This window comes from Enhydra lutris, unplaced genomic scaffold (assembly GCF_002288905.1).
Source record: "Enhydra lutris kenyoni isolate GAN:26980312 unplaced genomic scaffold, ASM228890v2 scaffoldscaffold11, whole genome shotgun sequence".
Lineage (NCBI taxonomy): Eukaryota > Metazoa > Chordata > Mammalia > Carnivora > Mustelidae > Enhydra > Enhydra lutris.
In genome coordinates, this window is record NW_019154095.1 from 359730 (window position 1) to 380824 (window position 21095).

The 21095-nt window shown below is 49.5% G+C and overlaps 1 protein-coding gene across 1 annotated transcript in view; it reads left to right on the forward strand.

Moving 5' to 3' along the window:
* The first annotated feature begins 711 nt into the window (after nucleotides 1-711).
* The window catches only part of LOC111144431 (F-box protein 25), a 57592-nt gene continuing 37208 nt past the window's right edge, over nucleotides 712-21095 (forward strand). The window contains exons 1-2 of the mRNA XM_022498734.1: nucleotides 712-791; nucleotides 9399-9539. Coding sequence (XP_022354442.1) covers nucleotides 9406-9539 — 134 coding nt within the window. The 5' untranslated portion in view covers nucleotides 712-791; nucleotides 9399-9405. The remainder of the gene's footprint in view (nucleotides 792-9398; nucleotides 9540-21095) is intronic.

A 21095-nucleotide genomic window follows, 5' to 3' on the forward strand; every position in this document is an offset into this window, starting at 1 on the left:
GGGAGCCTGCTTCCCCCTCTCTCTCCGCCTGCCTCTCTGCCTACTTGTGCTCTCTGTCAAGTAAACAAATAAAATCTTAAAAAATAATAATAACGCGACGCCCACCCTGCAGCCCAGCCCCGCCAGCGGACACCCACATCCCGGCTCCCGGAGGGGCCTGGCGTGCCAGCGGGCCCCCGCGGACGATCGCCCCGCGCGGGGATCTGGACCGTCGAGCTGTCCCTACGCAGAGAATGTCTGAGCCGCGCGGCGGGGGACCGACGACCGCGGGGCGCAGGAGCTCCGGGGGTAAACTGAGGCTCAGGTAGCTTCGCGGAGCAGGCGTGGGCGTGGGCACTGGGGCGGGGCGGGGTCAGCGGAGCTGAGCCGGGGCGCGGCCGGGAAGACTACTCGGCTCCCGGCCCTGCGCAGCGTCCCGCGCACGCCCGCAGGTAAGCACAGCGCGCCCGCCCACGCGCGGACACCGCCCCGCACCGCGCCCGCGGGTTCGCGCTCCCCCCGCACCCCCTGAGCACGCGCAGGAGGCGGCGACGCGGGGCCACATTGCGCACGCGCGCGCCGCGGCCTCGGGAGCCGGGTAGCAACACGGCCACGCGGAGCCGCAGCTGCCAATCGGCGCGGCCCAGGGCGGGGCTTGAGGTCTGCGCTCCCCGGTAGGCGGAGGGCGACTTCCGGCAATAAAGCTCGGCGCCGCCGTCAGGTGGGGCCCGAGGGCGTCTGCACTCCCGCGGGGACTGAGGCGGCGCGCGCTCCAGGTGGGGACGGCGAACCCTCAGCCCTCCCCGCGCCAGGTAGGGTCGGGGGCCCGGGGCGCGCCGGGGGCCCTAAGCCGCGCGGCGCGGCCTCCCCTCGGCCGCCGCCCATCCCCGCGCGCCCGCGATCCCGCCGCGCCCTGGCCTCGCGCTCCGCGGGCGCTGCCCTCGGGGGCCTGCGACGGTTCCCCGGGCCCCTCCCGCCAGCGTGTCCGCCCCCGCGCGCTCCGAGCTCCTTTCTCCCCGGGACACCCGCCGCCTCCGCCTTGCGGTCCCCGTCCGCGCCCCTCCCCCTGCCGCCCGACCCCGGTCCTCCCCCGCGTCCCACCTGCTGTCCGGTCCCCGTCCGCGGTTCCAGCGTCCTCCCCGTGCCTGGCCTCGGTCCCCTGGCCCTTGTCCGCGGTGCTAGCTCCTCCGCAAGCCTGTCCCTCGGGCCTCGGTCCCCGTCCGTGGCTCCAGCGTCCTGCCCGTGCCTGGCCTCGGGCCGCGCTCGCCTGTGGCTCCAGCGTCGTCCCGGTGCCTGGCCCTCCGTCCTCCTCTTTGGCTCTAGCTGCGTCCCCAGTACGGGTCGGCGGCTCCCTTGCCCTCCGTGTGCCTGACCCTTGGTCCCCACTCCTCTGTGGCTCCAGCGTCCTCCGCAGGCCTCGCCCGGAGTCCGGGCGCCCTCGCCGAGCCTGCCTCCCGGCGCTGGCCGCCCACCCTGGGCCGTGCGTCTTCCTCTTCCCTGGAAGCCGCTGCTCTCTGTGGGCCTCTGCTACCCAGATGCGGGGGGTTTGAAAACTCGGGGATCCAGAGAACACGTGCCTTCCTCGTGAAGTCGTCTTTCCTCGCTTCTTCCAAGTCCGCATCCTCCGGCCCCAGCGGGAGACGCCTCCTCTTGTTCCCCCGGAAGCGCGCACCCGCCTCAGGTGGCCTTCCCCGTCGTGGTCCGGGGGTCCGTCGCTGTGAGGCCTCTGTGGCCTCGCGTCGGGTCCCTTACAGGACAGCCCACGTCCCCTGGCCACCGCTCAGCTGTGTCTGCTGTTCCTTCGGGGTCGGGCTCCTCCGCACTTAGCGGCCGCGGTCGCGTCCGACCCGAGTGACCCGAGTGACCCGGGAGTCTTGTGAGGCCGAGAGAGCGCTGGAGGACACGGAATGCGGTGGGATTGGGGACCGGCGTTTCCCAGCACAGCACAAAGCGGGTTTTGTCAGTTTTTACTGACACAGAAGGAACGAGGGGACAGTTGGAACGTGCGTGCCAGGTGTTCTTGCTGACCCCAGAACGGGTGCTGGCGCGGTAGCCGTCTTCTTACCCGGTGTGCTGCGCGTGGCCGGACTTCTCTGTACTTGCTGCATGTGTCGTCTGGAGCCCGGACCTGACGGTGGCTCCGAGTCTGCTCACCCCCGTGTCCTGGCGTGTGGCCTTGCGCAGTGTATGAGAGTTTGTTGCCGGCACGTTGTCCTTCGTGTTTTTATATTTAGACCAGTCATTGCTTTAGACCGTGTTTATTAGTGACGTATGTAGTATAAGGTGACACTTAAAACCCCACCATTTTAGGACCTTTCCTTTTCACAGGGTGCCCAGGAAATGTTATAAAAACACATTGATAGAGCATGGGCCCCGGACGCTCCAGAGATGTGACCCCCAGCTCCGCCAGACGCTGGGCCGCACTTGGTTCTATAAAAGGGAATTAAGGCTGTAAAAGGGCCGGGGAGGGGGGGCACAGCGCCTGGGTGGCTCAGTGGGTTAAAGCCTCTGCCTTCAGCTCAGGTCATGATCCCAGGGTTTTGGGATGCAGCTCCGCATCGGGCTCTCTGCTCCGCAGGGAGCCTGCTTCCCTTCCTCTCTCTCTCTGCCTACTTGTGACCTCTCTCTGTCAAATCAATAAATAAAATCTTAAAAAAAAATGGGATGGTAGCATTTTCTGTCTTTCCCGGGGCGGGGGGGGGGGGGGAGTTGGGGGCTGAGATAGTGCAGCTGAGTTGTTCAGAGGAATGCCTGCCTCCCACTGAGAGCCCGAAAGTGTGTGCTAGGATCATACCAGCTGAGAAGGGATGCTCGCTGGAGGAAGACGTTTCTTGGTTGGTTCTGCGTCTCTCCTCCTGGGATTTCTTCTGGGCCAGGCAACCTGGGGAGGTCCTGTGCTCCCACTTCCTGCAAGTGGGATGAAGGAAGGGTGTGTAAGACTTTAGCCCCTTTGCTGGCTGACATCAGTTAACCTGAAATGTGCATAAATTGCAAATCCTAGTAGCTATTGCACAACTGAGTAGCCGCCCTTTGAGTAGCTTTCTTAAGTGCTTCATTTTGAGGAGTAAGTTTTGCCTTTATTTTTTGTATTTGAAATTTTTCAAAACAAATGTGATTTTAATTAAAACTTATAAAGTTATAGCAATTCAGATCTTTTAGCAAGACAGATCAATAAATTTCCATAAAAGTGGTGGGCTGTTCCTCATTCCGGAAGTGTAGTCCTGTTTTTTCCATCTATGAGTTTAGATGCCCCAGGTTGGGAGTGTTTTTGAAAATTTGATCCCAGGCATTTCAAATTGTGCCTTGTCTTTTTTTTTTTTTCTTGCTTTTCCCTGATGGCTTTTTGTTGTTGCTTATGATAACTCTTCTACCAGAGTCTGCCTTAGTTCGTGAACTGTATGGAATTATAATTTCAGATAAACTTCATTGCGATCCAGAGAACCTATGTCAGACCTATGAAGTGTGTGCAGCTACAGCAAAACAGATCTTTTCATCTGTGTTGGAGATAGAAACCTTGGGAATGTTCTGTTTTTGTTTCCGTGGTCTGTGGAGCTGGGCTTCATTGCTTCCAACCCGTATAAATAGAAGCAGCCCTGAGCGCTCAGGCTAACCGTGTGATTTCTCACAAGGGTTGCTGCAAAAGAGTTGATTATCTTACTCGAGACATTAAGCTGACTCTTAACTTCACGTGAAAACTTCGCATAAATGTTCCACGTAAATGTTGCTTTGGAGGCCTGAGTAGAAGTGTCTTAAGTGGTGAGTGGGCATCGCACCTACATGGACAAGGGCAGGGTTGGTGCGTCCTCCCGTTTTAAGACAGGTTGTTAGCTGAGCTGTTGGCAGGAGGTTTCTGTTCCCCGAGTTGTGCTTTCTGCCTCTGTTCTCCATGCCCTTTACCACACAGGACCTGGCAGGTTATCTTCAGAATAACACTGCTCCTACCACTGCGTTGCCTAAAAACTCTTAATTATTTGGAGAGTAAAGTCCAGACAGCTTTGACATTCAAGTTTTCCATGATCTGGCTTCCAGTCACCTTTCCAACCTGGCTGCCAGCCTTCCCAAAGATTTCTCTATTTCAGCCAACCTGTTCTGTTTATTATTCTCAAAGGTGTCAATGTGTTTGTGTGCCCACCGTTTCTGTGATTGCTATTTTGTTCCCCGTTGTCTCCCATTCACTTAAGATTTAGCTGTGCTTTAAGGCCAGCATGGTGCCCTGGTTTTTCTTCAGAGGTCCCAAATGATCTGCTTTTTATTCCGAATTTCTTTTAGTTATTCTCCCTTTATTGCTCATTCAGTACATACATATACATTGTAAAATCTCTTTTTTTTTTTTTTTAAAGATTTTATTTATTTATTTGACAGAGAGAGATCACAAGTAGATGGAGAGGCAGGCAGAGAGAGAGAGAGAGGAGGAAGCAGGCTCCCCACTGAGCAGAGAGCCCGATGCGGGACTCGATCCCAGGACCCTGAGACCATGACCCGAGCCGAAGGCAGCGGCCCAACCCACTGAACCACCCAGGCGCCCTGTAAAATCTCTTTTAAGTATATTTACATATACTATTTGTGTGAGTTTTCTTATTTACTCTTATCTATTTTTTCAAAATTTTTAAAAATTATAATTAACATACAGTTTAATTTTTGGTTTCAGGAGTAGAATTCAGTGACTCATCACTTACATCAAACACCCAGTACTCATCACAAGTGCCCTCCTTAATGTCCATCTCCCACCTAGCGCATCCCCCACCTCGACCCAGCAATTGTATTACTACGTATTTACCAAAAGGATACAAAAGTACAGATTTGAAGGGGTACATGTACCCTGATGTTTCTAGCAGCATTACCCACAATAGCCAAACTATAGAAACAACCCAAATGTCCTTCCACTGATGAATGGATAAAGAAGATGTGGCTCTTGTCTTTTTAGTTCTTGGACTAGGTAGTATACCTTCAGGGAAGGGACATATAGCATAATAACGCGCTGGTCTGTGTTCACCTGTTACTGGAGTAATCTATATCTGGTCTGGGTAGCAGTGTTCTGCATGCTGGCCACTTTTTAAAAATACCGGTTTTTCTGAATCCGCCATATATGACATTGGGAGATACGTTGGCAACTGTCGCAGTTGGTCCTCAGACATTTTTCTCTCGTCCGGTTTTTATGAGACTAGATTGCATTTTAAGCAGCATCTTCTCCATCATGGTTTGCACCTGCCTTCTTTGGGAGGAGCGCATACTGTTGGACACAATTTCAGGTAACAACTGACTGGATGTGGTAGTAGCTTCAGCATTTTAGGGTGATTGGTGGCTTGAAACAAGTCTGCAAGATGATACTTGTGGGGCACCTGGGTGGCTCAGCAGGTGAAGCATCTGCCTTCAGCTCGGGGTCATGATCTCAGGGTCCTGGGATCAAGTTCCGCATCGGGCTCCCTGCTCAGTGGGGAGTCTGCTCCCTCTCCCTCTGATACTCCCCTCCACTTGCGCTCTGTCTCAAGTAAATAAATCTTTAAAAAAAAAAACTTACAAAAATAGTGCTGAGATTTAAATAATGATTCTGAAGTGTCTTCTAAAATAAGAGTTTGAGGAGCGCCTGGAAGGCTCAGTGGGTTAAAGCCTTTGCCTTCAGCTCGGGTCAGGATCCCGGGGTCCTGGGATGGAGACCTGCATCGGGCTCTATGCTCAGTGGGGAGCCTGCCTCCCCCTCTCTCTGTGCCTATGCCTCTCTGCCTACTTGTAGTTTCTGTCTGTCAAATAAATAAATAAAATCTTTTAAAAAAATAAAATAAGAGTTTGAATGAATATGTGACTGTTAAAGATGTTTTTCCTGGAAAACCAAGTTTCGTTAAGGAAGTGAGCACTTAAGAGTTGACCCAGGAATACTGTTGAAGGCTTAGAATTTTCTTCTAATTTTTTTTTGTTTCTTCAAAGCCAGTATAAATGTCTACTTAATAGCCTGTTTTTTGTTAGTTGTAATAAATATAGTTGGGAGATGATATCTGAACATTTCTGTCTCTCAGGTACTCTGTTAGAAATATTCCACGTTAGCAAAATGCCCCAAGTCTACTTGGGTGTGAGATTAATATGACATTATTATTTTTTTTAAGATTTTATTTATTTATTTGACAGGCAGAGATCACAAGTAGGCAGAGAGGCAGGCAGAGAGAGAGAGGAGGAAGCAGGCTCCCTGCTGAGCAGAGAGCCCAATGCGGGGCTCCATCCCAGGACCCTGGGACCATGACCTGAGCCAAAGGCAGAGGCTTTAACCCACTGAGCCACCCAGGTGCCCCTGAGATTAATATGACATTATTGAAAGTATTTTTGGTTGAGTTGTCTGCTACCTTTTTGTGGCTAAATCCAATATATACTTTTCAGTTCTTACTGTACTAGCTTGTTAAGTGTTGTCCTCTCTCAATCATTCCTTTTTTTTTTAATTTTTAAATTTTTATTAACATAATAATGTATTATTATCCCTAGGGATACAGGTCTGTGAATCGTCAGGCTTATACACTTCACAGCACTCACCATATCACATACCTTCCCCAATGTCCATAACCCAACCACCGTCTCCCTACCCCCCTCCCCCTGGCAACCTTCAGTTTGTTTTGTGAGATTAAGAGTCTCTTATGGTTTGTCACCCTCCCGATCCCATCTTGTTTAACTTTTTCCTCCCTAACCCCCAATCCCCCCACGTTGCCTCTCAAATTCCTCATATTAGTGAGATCATATGATAATTGTCTTTCTCTGATTGACTTATTTCGCTCAGCATAATACCCTCTAGTTCTATCCACATCATTGCAAATGGCAAGATTTCATTTCTTTTGATGGCTGCTAGTATTCCGTTGTATATATATACACCACATCTTCTTTATCCATTCATCTGTCGATGGACATCTAGGATCTTTCCATAGTTTGGCTACTGTGGACATTGCTGCTATAAACATTCGGGTGCATGTGCCCCTTCGGATCACTACGTTTGTATCTTTAGGGTAAATACCCAGTAGTGCGATTGCTGGGTCATAGGGTAGCTCTATTTTCAACTTTCTGAGGACCCTCATGATGTTTTCCAGAGTGGCTGCACCAGCTTGCATTCCCACCAACAGTGCAGGAGGGTTCCCCTTTCTCCGCATCCTCGCCGGCACCTGTCATTTCCTGACTTGTTAATTTTAGCCATTCTGACTGGTGTGAGGTGGGATCTCACTGTGGTTTTGACTTGTATTTCCCTGATGCTGAGTGAGGTGGAGCATTTTTTCATGTGTCTGTTGGCCATCTGGATGTCTTCTTTGCAGAAATGTCTGTTCATGTCCTCTGCCCATTTCTTGATTGGATTCTTTGTTCTTTGGGTGTTGAGTTTGCTAAATTCTTTATAGATCTTGGATACTAGCCTTTATCTGATATGTCGTTTGCAAACATCTTCTCCCATTCTGTCAGTTGTCTTTCGTTTTTGTTGACTGTTTCCTTTGCTGTGCAAAAGCTTTTGATCTTGATGAAGTCCCCGTAGTTCATTTTTGCCCTTGCTTCCCTCGCCTTTGGCGATGTTTCTCGGAAGAAGATACTGCGGCTGAGGTCGAAGGGGTTGCTGCCTGTGTTCTCCTCAAGGATTTTGATGGATTCCTGTCTCACATTGAGGTCTTTCATCCATTTTGAGTCTATTTTGTGTGTAGTATAAGGAAATGGTCCAGTTTCATTCTTCTGCATCAGTCATTCCTTTCTTAAAATATGTTCCTCTCTTGGCTTCCTACTCCCTTCCCCCTACCTCTTCGGCTCTTCCTCTTCAGTTCCCTTTCTGGCTCCTCTACCTCTTGGCTCTCAAATGTCCTGGTCCCTTAGAGGTTTTTCCCTTGGCTCTGTGTGTTCTCGCCTGTGGTATCATTCCTGTGGCTTTGCTTACTACCTGAATGCTAGTGAGTTTCCTGTCCTGGTCTCCGGCCTTCCTCTCTCTTCTGAGCCATGGCTCTGTATATGCATTCGTTTGCCCATTGTTTGCTGAGCTCCCTTGTGTGCTCCTGTCACCCATAGATTCTCCTGTTCAACTGTCTGGGGTGAAGCTAACACTGTATGTTCTAACAGCCTCCAAGGCTGTAATGTTAACGCACAGCCAGGGTGGAGAACCAGTGAGCGAGAGGAAGCTCACTCCAGGCAGTGGAAGAGCTAGTATTTGAGGTCTTGCTCTCACGAAATTGCGAGCTTTATGAAAGTAATAATATCTGTGTCCTCATTTTTAAGGTCAGAATTTTTACACCTGGATTGGCACATGTGGCTTCCAGGACAGTGCCTGTCGCCATGGGTTCAGCAAAGCTAACAGGCCTGTCCGAAACTGAAATCAGCATCTCTTAGGTGCCAGAAGCTAACCTGGGCTGTCTTTGGTCTCCCCTCACACATCCAGCCAGTGCGGCATGTGGCCCTGCCCGGTGGGCCTACCTGGGTTAGCTGAGCACATGGCACCTGGTCCCTTGGGCTCCACGCAAGGGCCCAACACACAGCGTGCAAGACGGAAGTCCTTGTCTTCTCCTGGACTCTACCTCCTGAATGCTTTTAGACTCTCTCTCCTCCAGTGCAGCCACACTCCGACCTGGTGGCCAGTGTTCTGTGACCGCCAGTCCTCACTCCTCCTCCCTCCGGTGCCACCCCCATCCTGGCCAGCTCCAGCTTCCCTCCTCACAGGGGGACCCCCGAGGCTCCTGAAAGGCTTGACTCTCATCGGATCCTTTACGTTCTGAAGTCCCTTCCTAGGCCCCTTGCTGCCCTCAGGGGAAAGTCCAGTTCTTTGATCTGATCACTCCCTGTTCTCACTTCTCAACATCTCACGCTGTAAGCTTCAGCCAAACTGAAGAGCACACAGTGCAGAACAGGAGAATGTCTCGTGTTCCGTTGCTTCTGGTTTCTAGTGAAGAGCATCTTCTCCGGTGTGATACTTCCCGTTCTTCCTCCTCCCCTGACCCCTGCTGACTCTGCGGGGAAGAGCTGAGATGGTAGCTCTGCTGAGCCCGTCCTGACCTATGCAGTGGCCAGCTAGTCAGTCCCCCAGTGCATATCCAGTCTTGATGAGTTAGTACACATCAAGGTGCTGTGTGACCGCCAATCCTGAGCATTTAGGGTGTGTTTAGGCATTTAAGTATTAAGAACTTTATTTTTGGGGCACCTGGATGGCTCAGTGGGTTAAGCCTCTGCCTTTGGCTCAGATCATGATCTCAGGGTCCTGGGATCGAGCCCCACATAGGGCTCTCCGCTCTGTGGGGAGCCGGCCTCTCCCTCTCTCTCTGCCTGCCTCTCTGCTTACTTGTGATCTCTCTCTCTGTCAAATAAATAAATAAAATCTTTAAAAAAAAAAAAGAACTTTATTCTTTAAAATTAATTAACAAATGTTCTAAGTGAAAGGAAACTTGTTAACTGCACATATGTTTTTAATGTAAATTACTTCTTTTCAGGAGAACTATGCCATTTTTGGGTCAGGACTGGAGATCTCCTGGATGGAGCTGGATTAAGACAGAAGATGGCTGGAAGCGATGCGAATCCTGGAGTCGGGACCTGGAGAGAGAGAATAACCCACGTGCTCTCACTCACAGTGTGTAAGTTACAGCTGCACAGACCCTGTCCTTTGCCTGCCGCCCACGTACCGTGAGCGCCTTGTCATTGGCTGAGTTCGCCTGTACTCAGGTTTGATGAGAAGCCACACATTATTTAGGGGAAGACTGAGCCTAGTAGATGATCAAGAACCTTCCCATAGGTGCTGCTTTCTTCTATTGAAGACATTTAATCCTTCCAATAATCTGAGAGAAAGGGATTATGTTAACCCCATGTTATAGTTGAGGAATCTCAGTATATCAGGATGTGGTTTAGCGCCATACATCTGAGACCTTGTATAAGACAAATGCATTTTTCTCTCTTGGGAGCCTGAGCGGGTGTAGTGAGTTTGCTCCGGGAAGGAGGGACATTCTGGGTGGCGGCTGTGCTGTCCCAAGAACGTAGTGTCCTCTGCTCAGCCCGAGGTGGAGTATCACTCTCAGTGTCTGCGTCCCGGTCAGTAGGGTAGGAGAGGAGGAGACGTGGTCGCGCTTGCTCACACCTCATTGGCTAGAGCACTAGACTCAGAGGAAGATGGGGTTTTCTCCATGCGCGGAGCTGTGCATCCCGATGAGGCAGGCTGCACAAGCTCGGAAGCACGGTGTGAGAAGTGGCAGTCTGCATCACTGGTGCTGCTGGGACGGCTGGAGAACTGGGAAGGTCTCAGATCCTCTCCTTCAAGGTGTTGTGGGTCAAGCAGTTGATTTTATTCTATGTTTTTACTTGGCATTTGCATAATTACCAACTGTATTTTTAACTGACGGGCAATCTGATTTTTTTATCACTTTATTATTTTTCATCATGATAAGTGTACTTTTCAATCCCCCTCACCTGTTTTCCCTGTCCCTCACCACCTCTGCTAACCAACAGTGCATCTCTGTTGTTAGGAGGCTGTTGCTGGGTCTGTCTCTCTCCCTTCCCACCCGCCCCCACTTTGCTCGTTTGTTTTGTTTCTTAAAATCCACATATAAGTGAGATTTTATGTACTTGTCTTTAATTTCATTCAGTGTAATCTCCAGTTCCATCCATGTCCGTGCAAATGGTGGGCGTTCATCCTTTCTGACGGCGGAGTCATATTCTGTTGTGTATATGGACCACATCTTCTTTATCCATTCATCTGTCGATGGACATCTAGGTTCTTCCCATAGTTTGGATATTGTGGACATTGCTGCTATGAACATTCGGGTGCATGTGCCCCTTCGGATCACTATGTTTGTATCTTTAGGGTAAATACCCAGTAGTGCGATTGCTGGGTTATAGGGTAGCTCTATTTTCAACTTTTTGAGGAACCTCATGATGTTTTCCAGAGTGGCTGCACCAGCTTGCATTCCCACCAACAGTGCAGGAGGGTTCCCCTTTCTCCGCATCCTCGCCGGCATCTGTCATTTCCTGACTTGTTAATTTTAGCCATTCTGACTGGTGTGAGGTGGGATCTCATTGTGGTTTTTATTTGTATATCCTTGATGCCGAGTGAGGTGGAGCATTTTTTCATGTGTCTGTTGGCCATCTGGATGTCTTCTTTGCAGAAATGTCTGTTCATTCTGCCCATTAAAAAAAAAAAAAGACTTATTTGTTTTAGAGAGCGAGCACATGAATGCATGTGTTGGGGGGGCAGAGGGAGAGAATCGCACACAGACTCCCTGCTGAGCTTGAATCCCAACAAAGGGCTCAATCCCATAACCCCGAGATCATGACCTGAGCTAAAACCAGGGCTCAGACACATAACTGCACCACCCAGGTGCCCCATTCCACTCACTTTTTAGTGGGATAATTTATTTTTTGGGTGTTGAGTTTGATAAGTTCTTTATAGATTTTGGATACTAGCTCTATATCTGATATGTCGTTTATAAATATCTTTCTCCATCTGTAGGCTGCCTTTTAGTTTTGCTGATTGTTTCCTTCTCTGTGCAGAAGCTTTTTATTTTGATATAGTCCCAAGAGTTTATTTTTGCTTCAGGCCGTCTGATTTTTTTTGACAGAAGTTTAGTAGCTTTAGCCTAGAGATAGGTTTTTGCAGTATTTAAAGCAGAAATTAATTTATATTTCAGATTATAGTAAAGATAACATGTTACATTTACTGAGCTTATATTGTGACATTTCTCTGCCATTCTGAATTTTATTCAATATTCATGGCTGTAAATTTTATATAAGATTGGTAATTATATATGCTACTAGTATTGGATGATGTTACACGGCTGTGGATTTTTGAAGTTACTTTTTATCTTACAGTTTTCATGGCAAATTATTTAAATTTGAGCTTGGTCAAATACATCCAGAAATGTCTGGTGTCTGATGGACTCCTGATGATGACTGAATTGTGGGGGACCCTGCAGTCAGCGTTCTGGGGGGTCAGCAGGCTGTGTGTATCAAACGTCACTACTGCTCCTCCTACACTAAGGAATTTGCATGTTTATGGGTTTTTTCCTCATGCATTTTCCTCCCTCATCCAACACATTTTAAACATCTGAGAATTAAATGCCTTCTGTATACACACAGAGAATACAGTTAGACCCATTTTCTTTGCTTAATAGACTCTGTGTCCACCTGTCTCACTCCCCGCCCCCACTCACACTGCTTCCAGAGCCCCTTGAAGTCAGAAGCTTTGCTCACAGGTGCTTCTCTGTGTGTGGTGGCAACTACCTGGTGCCCTTACTGACATGGCTGTCGTGCATTAGCCGTGGACCGCCCTCGGATGGCGAGGTGAAGGGAGAGTTAGCACTCCGTCTTTACGACGTCCGATCTAGTAGCTGCTTCTTCCCTACTCCACCTTTTTTCTTTGTCTTTGTGCTCCTTTTTTCTCTTCCCATAAAATGTGTATCCAGGCCTGTAGGGAGAAGCCACGGATGACCCAGAACTCCAACAAATGTCTGATATTTTTCTTTCTCTGGAAGAAAAAGCAACTTAATTTTGAACCTAAAATTTGATAAAACCATAGGTAACCACCATTTCAGATTGCTGTATAAATTGACCTTGTCTTCCCCTGAATGTCTTTGACTCAAACAGCACTCCCAATTCTTTGGTTTAGGGTAGCCTTTCTAAAACTAGGAAAATTGTTGTAAAAATCATTTAGGCAATCAAGATTCTAACCAACTTTTTAAAAAAAATTTTTAAATTTTTTAATAAACATATAATGTATTATTAGCCCCATGGGTACAGGTCTGTGAATCGCCATCTAACCAACTTTTTTAATCTTTTTTTTTTTGTAATGGGTATGAAAATAGAAGACCTTTAAATATCCCCCTATTCTCTTTTCGCCTCATTTTAGTATTAAAAGTACAGAGGAAATAGGTAAGAAATCACCCAGTTCAGCGTGGTGGTTCGGGGTAGCCATTCGGTTCACACTTTGAATCCTGATTAAGCTGCTTTTCAAAGCAGCATTCATGATGTTATGGAGGTTAGTGATGACAGAGCAAATGTTCACCCCTGTTCTGATGGTTTGTTCTTCACGTGAGAGACATGTGGGCTTACCACGTCTCGTACTGCAGAGCACAGTGTGCTCTCCAGGGGGTCCGTCTGGCTCCTCTTTGAGGAGCTTTGCTCACTAAGCTGTGGACGCCAGATACCAGGTAGATCTCTGGGCTGCACGAGGACAAGGGGACAACCAGTCCAGGGTTCTAGCAGACGCAGACTGGTGAGGGAGGCTGAGTGTGTGCCCATCGCAGCGTCCATGCAGCTGGATGGTGGGGAGGCGCAGAATCAACGAGAGAGTAGCTAACGGACTGGACCAGGAGAAGGGGAGCACCCAAACAGACCTTGAGGCTTAGCCGTGGGGAGAACGGTACTAAGGAATAATCTGGCTCAACCTCTCCATCAGGGCCTCGTTGGCCTGCAGTTTTCTCTCTGGTGACAGTCCTGTATGATTTTTGCAAAGAGAAGGCAGAAGAGGAGTGTCTGGACACTGCATATCTTTGAGGTGTCAGAGCCTTTCCCATCCAATTGCACTGTTGTCAGGAACTGTAGTCTCGGGGGACTCCGGTGACGGGAGGCTCTCTTCATCCTGGGAGGCTGCAGTGTGATGGGGGGTGTGTGCTCAGCTCTGTTTTAATGGTGACGTTTCTAAGGTTTTCTCCCTTTGTGGTTAGTAAACCTTTTCATTGCATTATTTTTATTGGCCTCTCCTTAACCATTGTTTCCAATCCAAGTTTGAGGTTGGTTTTTTTTTTTTTTTTTTATTTACTTATTTGAGCAAGAGCACATGAGCAGAGGGAGAGGGAGAAGCAGACTCCGTGCTGAGCGCTGAGTCCTATGTGGGACTTGAACTCAAAACCCTGAGATCGCAACCTGAGCTGAAATCAAGAATCGGACGCTGTTCTGACTGCACCCCCTACGTGCCCCCCAAGTTTGAGTATTTTAAGGCTGATTTTGCTCATTTGGTTCTTAATGGGCGGAGCATTGGAAGGCATTGTAAATTTGGGGCGCCACAGAGAGTACCTTCAGCTCTAACAGTTCCCAGTGTATCCGAGGTTAATTGAATTCTTTAAAGAACATCTTTAAGTTGTGGGTACCCCCAAGGAAAAAGGAAAGAGGCTGTGTTTTTGGTTCCCTCATGAGAATGCAGAAAGGTTCTCAGATCATGATGATGGGGAGGACGCGTGAGGTCGTCTGGGCTTTGAAGTAGGAGCTGGTCCTGTTGGCCACAGGGCCTGGGTGAGGAGACATTCCCCTGCGCCTTTATTTAGTCGGAGAAGCACCCCTGTCATCTGTGTTTTTCCCCGAGGATCTTCATTGGCTCAGCCCTCCTTGGATTGTTTCTTCAGTGGCTGGAAAGAAGCCTGGAAGTCCATGAGCCGTACAAGTGCGGTTCAGCAGCGTCCGACGCCGCGTTGAGTGTCTCGGGCAGCATTTGCTGTTACCACCTTGTTGAGGAATGATGTCCTGTGGGTCGTCAGTGCTGGGCTCTGACTCTGTCTTCATATTGCATTTTCGCCAGTCATAAAGCGAGAGGAGTACAGTCCTGTAGCATGGAACAGGAAAGCCAGAGTTCTGTCTTGTGGGTCGCGTCCTCTTCTGTGGAGTTACCAGCTGCGTCCCGCTTGTCTTGTCCGATGCTGAGGGCCGCGCTGACGCGTTCTGAGCTGAGACCGTTTATCACCCAGCGTGAGTTCAGAGTCCGTCCGGGGCGCTCACACAGCCTGGCCACTTCCGGCTGGATCTTCATTCCTGGGCCTTCTTCTCTCCACCCCCCGGAAGCCTGTCCCTGTGGTCTGACACCTTGAATGTCGGTGTCCCAGTCCTGAAACAGTGATTTCGACTGGCCTGTTTCCCGTCCTGCCTGTGCTCTCTCCTCGCGTCTCTGTGTCTGGCTGGCATTCTGTGACCCGTTGCTTCAGCGATGCTCTTGCCGATACCCAAAGCTTCCGTTCTGGTCCTTTTTTTTTTTTTTAAATAGACCCATTTAGCAGATTCTTTTTTTTTTTCTTTTGTTTTAAAGATTTTATTTATTTAGTTGACAGAGAGAGATCACAAGTAGGCAGAAAGACAGGCAGAGAGAGAGGAAGGGAAGCAGGCTCCCCGCTGAGCAGAGAGCCCAATGCGGGGCTCGATCCCAGGACCCTGAGACCATGACCCAAGCCGAAGGCAGCGGCCCAACCCACCGAGCCACCCAGGCGCCCCCATTTAGCAGATTCTTAACCCTGACGTGAGCTGCCAGGCAATGGAAGAGGGGGATGTCCCACTGGGGACCCCGTGGGGCCACTGCAAATTCACTCTTCCCTCCCTCCTTTCCTCTCATCAGCTCATTCAGTGCAGTGCTCGCTCCCTGGTGGTTCCACTGTGCCCCCCTTTCCTCGATCTTCCACGGATCCGGGAGACTCATGCTTACTGACCGCCCGCTCCGTGCCCGATGGCCCCCAGTGCTGCGCGGCAGCTTTGGCTCTGTGGGGCTCCGGCAGAGCTCCTTCCTTCCCTCTGACTTCCGAGTCTCGTGGGGCAACCTGAGTGCGCGCTGCCCCGGGCGTCTGAAGACAGCAGGCTTGTTCTCAGAAGCCCGAAGCTCTGTTCCTTTTTTCTTTTCTTTTTTTTTTTTAAGATTTTATTTATTGATTTGACAGAGATCACAAGTAGGCAGAGAGGCAGGCAGAGAGAGAGGAGGAAGCAGGCTCCCTGCTGAGCAGAGAGCCCGATGTGGGGCTCGATCCCAGGACCCTGGGGTCATGACCTGAGCTGAAGGCAGAGGCTTAACCCACTGAGCCACCCAGGTGTCCCTCTGTTCCTTTTTTCCAGCACACTTAAGGTGTTGGAATCGGACGCTTTGTAGGTTTTAACTGACTCCCTCATGGCCCACAGAGCGCGCGTTAGCCCTCCCAGCCCAAGTGCTGACACCTGTGGGAGGAGGGCCTGTGACTGGACACCTCACTGTGAGGGAAGGGGGGTGACTTGCAGGCAGGCAGGAAGGACACCATTGTCGCGTCCCCTCCAGAAAAGAGCCACTTGCAGACAGGGTCCAGCATCTTCCTTTGTCCCGTGGGCGCATGGGCAGATCCTCCATGAGCCAGACCTGAGAGCTGCCTGGTTCTTACTGTACCGTTGTCCGTGCTCGGTACACAAGGTGCTGGCCATGCTGGGCCAACAGAACATGGAAACCCAAAACCCAGGCCCTGATGGAACTGTCGTTCTGGTGCGATGACAGAAGGGGGACGAAATGCGTGCAGCGCGTGGCTTGTTCTACATGATGAGTGCTGCAGAGGGGACAAGCTGGCGTCGAGGGGGTACGTGGAAATGTGGATGGAGGCTCCCTGAGGAAGGGGTCTGCTGAGAGGAGGCTCCGGGGGGGGGGGGGCAGCAGGACACCAGATGCTGCAGTGAACCAGGGCCAGTCACGGGGACACTCTTCCTGTGCTGTGGGGACGTGGGCTTCTCCCCAAGGGAGGGGGCAGTCCCAGGTGCTCCATGGAGGGAAAGTCCGTTCAGGTCAGACTTTCACAGGCTCCTTCTGCCCGCTGTGTTAGGAATGGGCTGCGGGAGACCAAGGCAGAGCAAAGACTCACAGTGATCCCCATGGCATGGGGGTGATGGAGGTGACAGGTGCAGGTTCTGGGGGAGGTGAGAGAGGTGGTCATGGCGTGGGGACGATGGAGGTGTTGGGGGAGGTGACAAGGTGCAGGTGGGTGTGTGTGTTACAGCTGGAGCTCCCAGGGCTGGCTGAGAGGTTGAGGAAATGCGTGTGCTGGTAGAGGGCAGGCGAGCAGGGAGCCCTGGGGGGACAGAGTTCTCCTCTTGTTCCCATGTGCACAAGACTCTGCAGAGCACTGCCAAGGCCTGTGTGCCCCGGCGGGGGGGCAGGGTGGGCGCATGTTGCGTGTTCGGATACGGTGGTCTCCGTGCATGCTCCTGACGTCAAGGTGCGTTCATGGGACTGTGCGTGTCAGCCTTTCTTGCCGCTGTTTGTTGTGGAAGTAGTTCCATGTCAGTGCGTGTGGACTTACCGCATTTCGTATTGTGTAGATTGGTGAGTTCTTTACCCAGGTCTCGCTGATCCCATTTGTTTCCCGTTGTTTCCGTCAGGGTGCACTGATGTTACCATTAGCCATGTCTCGGGCATGCAGCACGATGATTCAGTGTTTGTACGCGGTGTGGAATGACCAGTACGGTCCAGAGAACAGGGTCCCTTCCGGTACTTACACATTGTTTCTGGTGAGGAGAATGTGTAGGGTGTTCTCTGTCAGCAGCTCGCAAATGTGTGCTACAGCATCCTCGACTCCAGTCACCACGCCAGACCCCTGTCCTCCAGGCTCACCTTTTAAGGGGAAGTTGGTGAACTTTGACCCCCGGTACTCATTTGGCACATTCTCCACCTACTGGCTCTGGTGACCAGCGGTCAGCAATCTCTCTGGTCTCTGTGTCTCTGAGCGTCACTTGTCATGTGTAGATCCACATAGAAGGGAGATCGTCTGGTGTCTGTCCTTCTGCATCTGACTGATTTCACTCAGCACAGCCCTCTGAAGGTGCACCTGTGTTGTTGGGAATGCCAAGATGGCATGCTCTTTCATGGCTGAGTGATACCCTGTTGTACGTACACAGGCCCTGTCTTCTTTGTCCGTGTATCCATCGATGGACACTTAGGTTGTCCCCATGTCTTTGTTACCGTGCACAGTGCTGCAGTGATCCGGGGGTGCAGATGTAATTTCACAGCAGCGTTTTCATCTTATCCACGTGAATACCCAGAAGTGGTATGAGCATGTCCACGCCACCTAAAACAATCTACAGACTCGGGCCATCCCTATCGAAATTACCAAATTTTGATATCAAAACAGAGCATGGTGGCTCTGTTTTCAACTTTCTGAGGAACCTCCATGCTGTTTTCCACAGTGGCCACACCAGCCTGCGTTCCCACCAGCAGTGCAGGAGGCTCCCCTTTCTCCACATCCTCGCCAGCATGTCGTTTCCTGACTTGTTGGTTTTAGCCACTCTGACTGGTGTGAGGTGGGATCTCATTGTATTTTTAAAAAATTTTAAAATCTCATTATGTTTTGATATACATGTCTGATTATTATGATCACCTTTTCATATACCTGTTGGCCATTTGTATGTCTCCTTTGGAAAAATATCTATTCAGGTCTTCTGCCCATTTTTTTTAAAAAAAGATTTTATTTATCTATTTGACAGAGATCACAAGTAGGCAGAGAGGCAGGCAGAGAGAGAGGAGGAAGCAGGCTCCCCGCTGAGCAGAGAGCCCGATGCGGGGCTCGATCCCAGGACCCTGAGATCATGACCCGAGCCGAAGGCAGAGGCTTAACCCACTGAGCCACCCAGGCTCCCCAACTTATGCCCATTTTAAATTGGAATGTTTTTATTTTGCTGTTGAGTTTAAAGTTCTTTATATATTTTGGATACTAATTCTATATCAGGTTTATGATTTGCAGATATTTTCTCCCATTTACTAGGTTGCCTTGTCCTGTTGCTGTGCAGAAGTTTTTGTTTGATGTGTCCCGCTTGGTTTTTTTTTTGCTTTTGTTGCCTTTGCTTTTGGTGTCCGATTAAAATGAAGCATCGCTAAGACCAGTGAATATCAGGGAGCTAGTACCCCCTGTGTTTCCTTCCAGGAGTTTATGGTTTCAGATCCTACACTGAAGTCTTTAATCCATTTTTACTTAATTTGATGGGTGTGTGAGGTAGTGGTCAGATCTCATTCTTTTGCATGAAGACGTCCAGTTTTCCCAGCCCCATTTACTAAAGAGCCTGTCCTTCCCCCCACTCTTGGCTCCACGGACCACCTACATGAGGGTTTATTTTTGTGCACTCTGGTCTGTTCCACTGGTTTCTGTGTCTGTTTTTATGCCAACTGTACTGTTCTGATGACTGCAGCTTTGTGATAGAATTTGACTTCAGGGAGCATGATGCCTCCAGTTTTGCTCCCCTTTCTCAAGATTGCTGTGACAGTTCACGAGCTTTCATGGCTCCGTATGCACATTAGGATTGTTCTGTTTCTGTGAAATATGCCTTTGGAATTTTGATAGGGATGGCCCGAGTCTGTGGATTGCTTTAGGTGGTGGGGACGTGTTAACATTTGTTCTTCCAGTCCATGAAAATGGAGTATCTTTCCATCTATTTGTGTCTTATTCAGGTTTGTTTCATCAGTGTCTTACAGTTTTCAGTGTATGTATGCAGACCTCCTTGATTAAATTTAGTCCTAGGTATTTTATCTTTCTTGGTGCCATTATAATTGGGATTGTTTCCTTAATTTCTTTTTTTTTGGTAGCTTGTTATAAGCATGTAGAAACCAACAGGTTTTTGTATATTGATTTTTATATCCTGTAATTTTACTGAATTCATTTATTGTAATGATTGTTTGGTGGAATGTTTAGGGTTTCCTGTATATAGTATCACGTCACCTGTAAATAGTAACCATTTTACTTCTAACTTTCCAATTTGGATGCCTCCTGTTTTTCAAGCCAAGCTGCTCAGGCCAGGACATCCAGCTGTGGCACAAGTGGGCATCCTTGTGTTGTTCCTGGTCTCAGAGGAGACGCTTTTGCTCTTCATCACTGAGTGTCGGGGTGGCTGTGGGCCTGTCCTGTACCACCTCTGTTATGTGAGGAGGATTCACCCCTACCCGCTTTTATTTTATTTTCTCCCAAGTTTTTATTTAAATTCAAGTTACTTAACATATAGTGTAGTATTGGTTTCAGAGGAAGACATCAGGGATTCCTCAGTTGTGTGTAATGCCCAGTGCTCTTTCCATCACGTGTTCTCCTTAATGCCCATCACCCAGTTACCCTATCCCCCCACGACCTCCCCTCCAGCTGCCCTCAGCTTGTTTCCTAGAGTTAAGTGTCTCTTACGGTTTGTCTCCCTCACTGGTTTCATATTATTTGTTTTCTTTCCTTTCCTATATGCTCATGTGTTTTGTTTCTTAAATACCGCATATCAGGGGCACCTGGCGGGGGCGGGGGGCTCAGTCGTTAAGCATCTGCCTTAGCTCAGGTCATGATCCCAGGGTGCTGAGATTGAGTCCCGCATAGGCTCCCTGCTCAGCCGGAAGCCTGCTTTTCCTTCTCCCACTCCCCCTGCTTGTGTTTCCTCTCTCACTGTGTCTCTCTCTGGCAAATAAATACATAAAATCTTTTTAAAAAATTCCACGTATCAGTGAAACCTTATGGTATTTGTTTTTCTCTGCTGACTTATCTCCCTTAACATAATACTCTCAGTTCTGGGCACCTGGGTGGCTCGGTTGGTTAAGCGACTGCCTTTGGCTCAAGTTATGATCCTGGAGTCCCAGGATCGAGTTTCCGCATCGGCCTCCTGCTTGGTGGGGAGTCTGCTTCTCCTGCTGACCTCTCTCCTCTCATGCTCTCTCTCTGTCTCATTCTCTCTCTCTCTCAAATAAATAAATAAAATCTTAAAAAAATACTCTTGGGGCGCCTGGTTGGCTCAGTGGGTTAAAGCCTCTGCCTTCGGCTCAGGTCATGGTCCCAGGGTCCTGGGATCCAGCCCGGTGTCGGGGCTCTCTGCTCAGTGGGGAGCCTGCTTCCCCGCTCTCCCTGCCTGCCTCTCTGCCTGCTTGTGATCTCTGTCTGTCCAATAAATAAATAAAAAAATCTTTAAAAAAAAATACTCTCTAGATCCATACCCATCGTCGCCAATGGCAATATTCCATTCTTTTTGATGCCAAAGTAATATTCCATTGTATATATTACATAATATATATATTAAATCTGGGCTCCTGGGTGGCTCGTTTGGTTGGGCGACTGCCTTCAGCTCGGGTCATGATCTCGGGGTCCCGGGATCAAGTCCTGCATCGGGCTCCCTGCTCCGCAGGGAGTCTGCTTCTCCCTCTGACCTTCTCTCCTCTCATGCTTTCTCTCACTGTCTCTCTTTCAAATAAATAAAATCTTTAAAAATATATATATATATATATATATATTACATCTTCCTTATCCATTGATCTGTTGATGGACACGGGCTTTCTCCATAGTTTGGCTATTGTTGATATTGCTACAGTAAAGATCAGGGTGCATGTGCTCCTTCGAATGTGTGTTTTTATATTCTTGGGTAAATACCCAGTAGTGCGATTGCTGGGTCATAAGGTAGCTCCACTTTCAACTTTCTGAGGAACCTCCGTG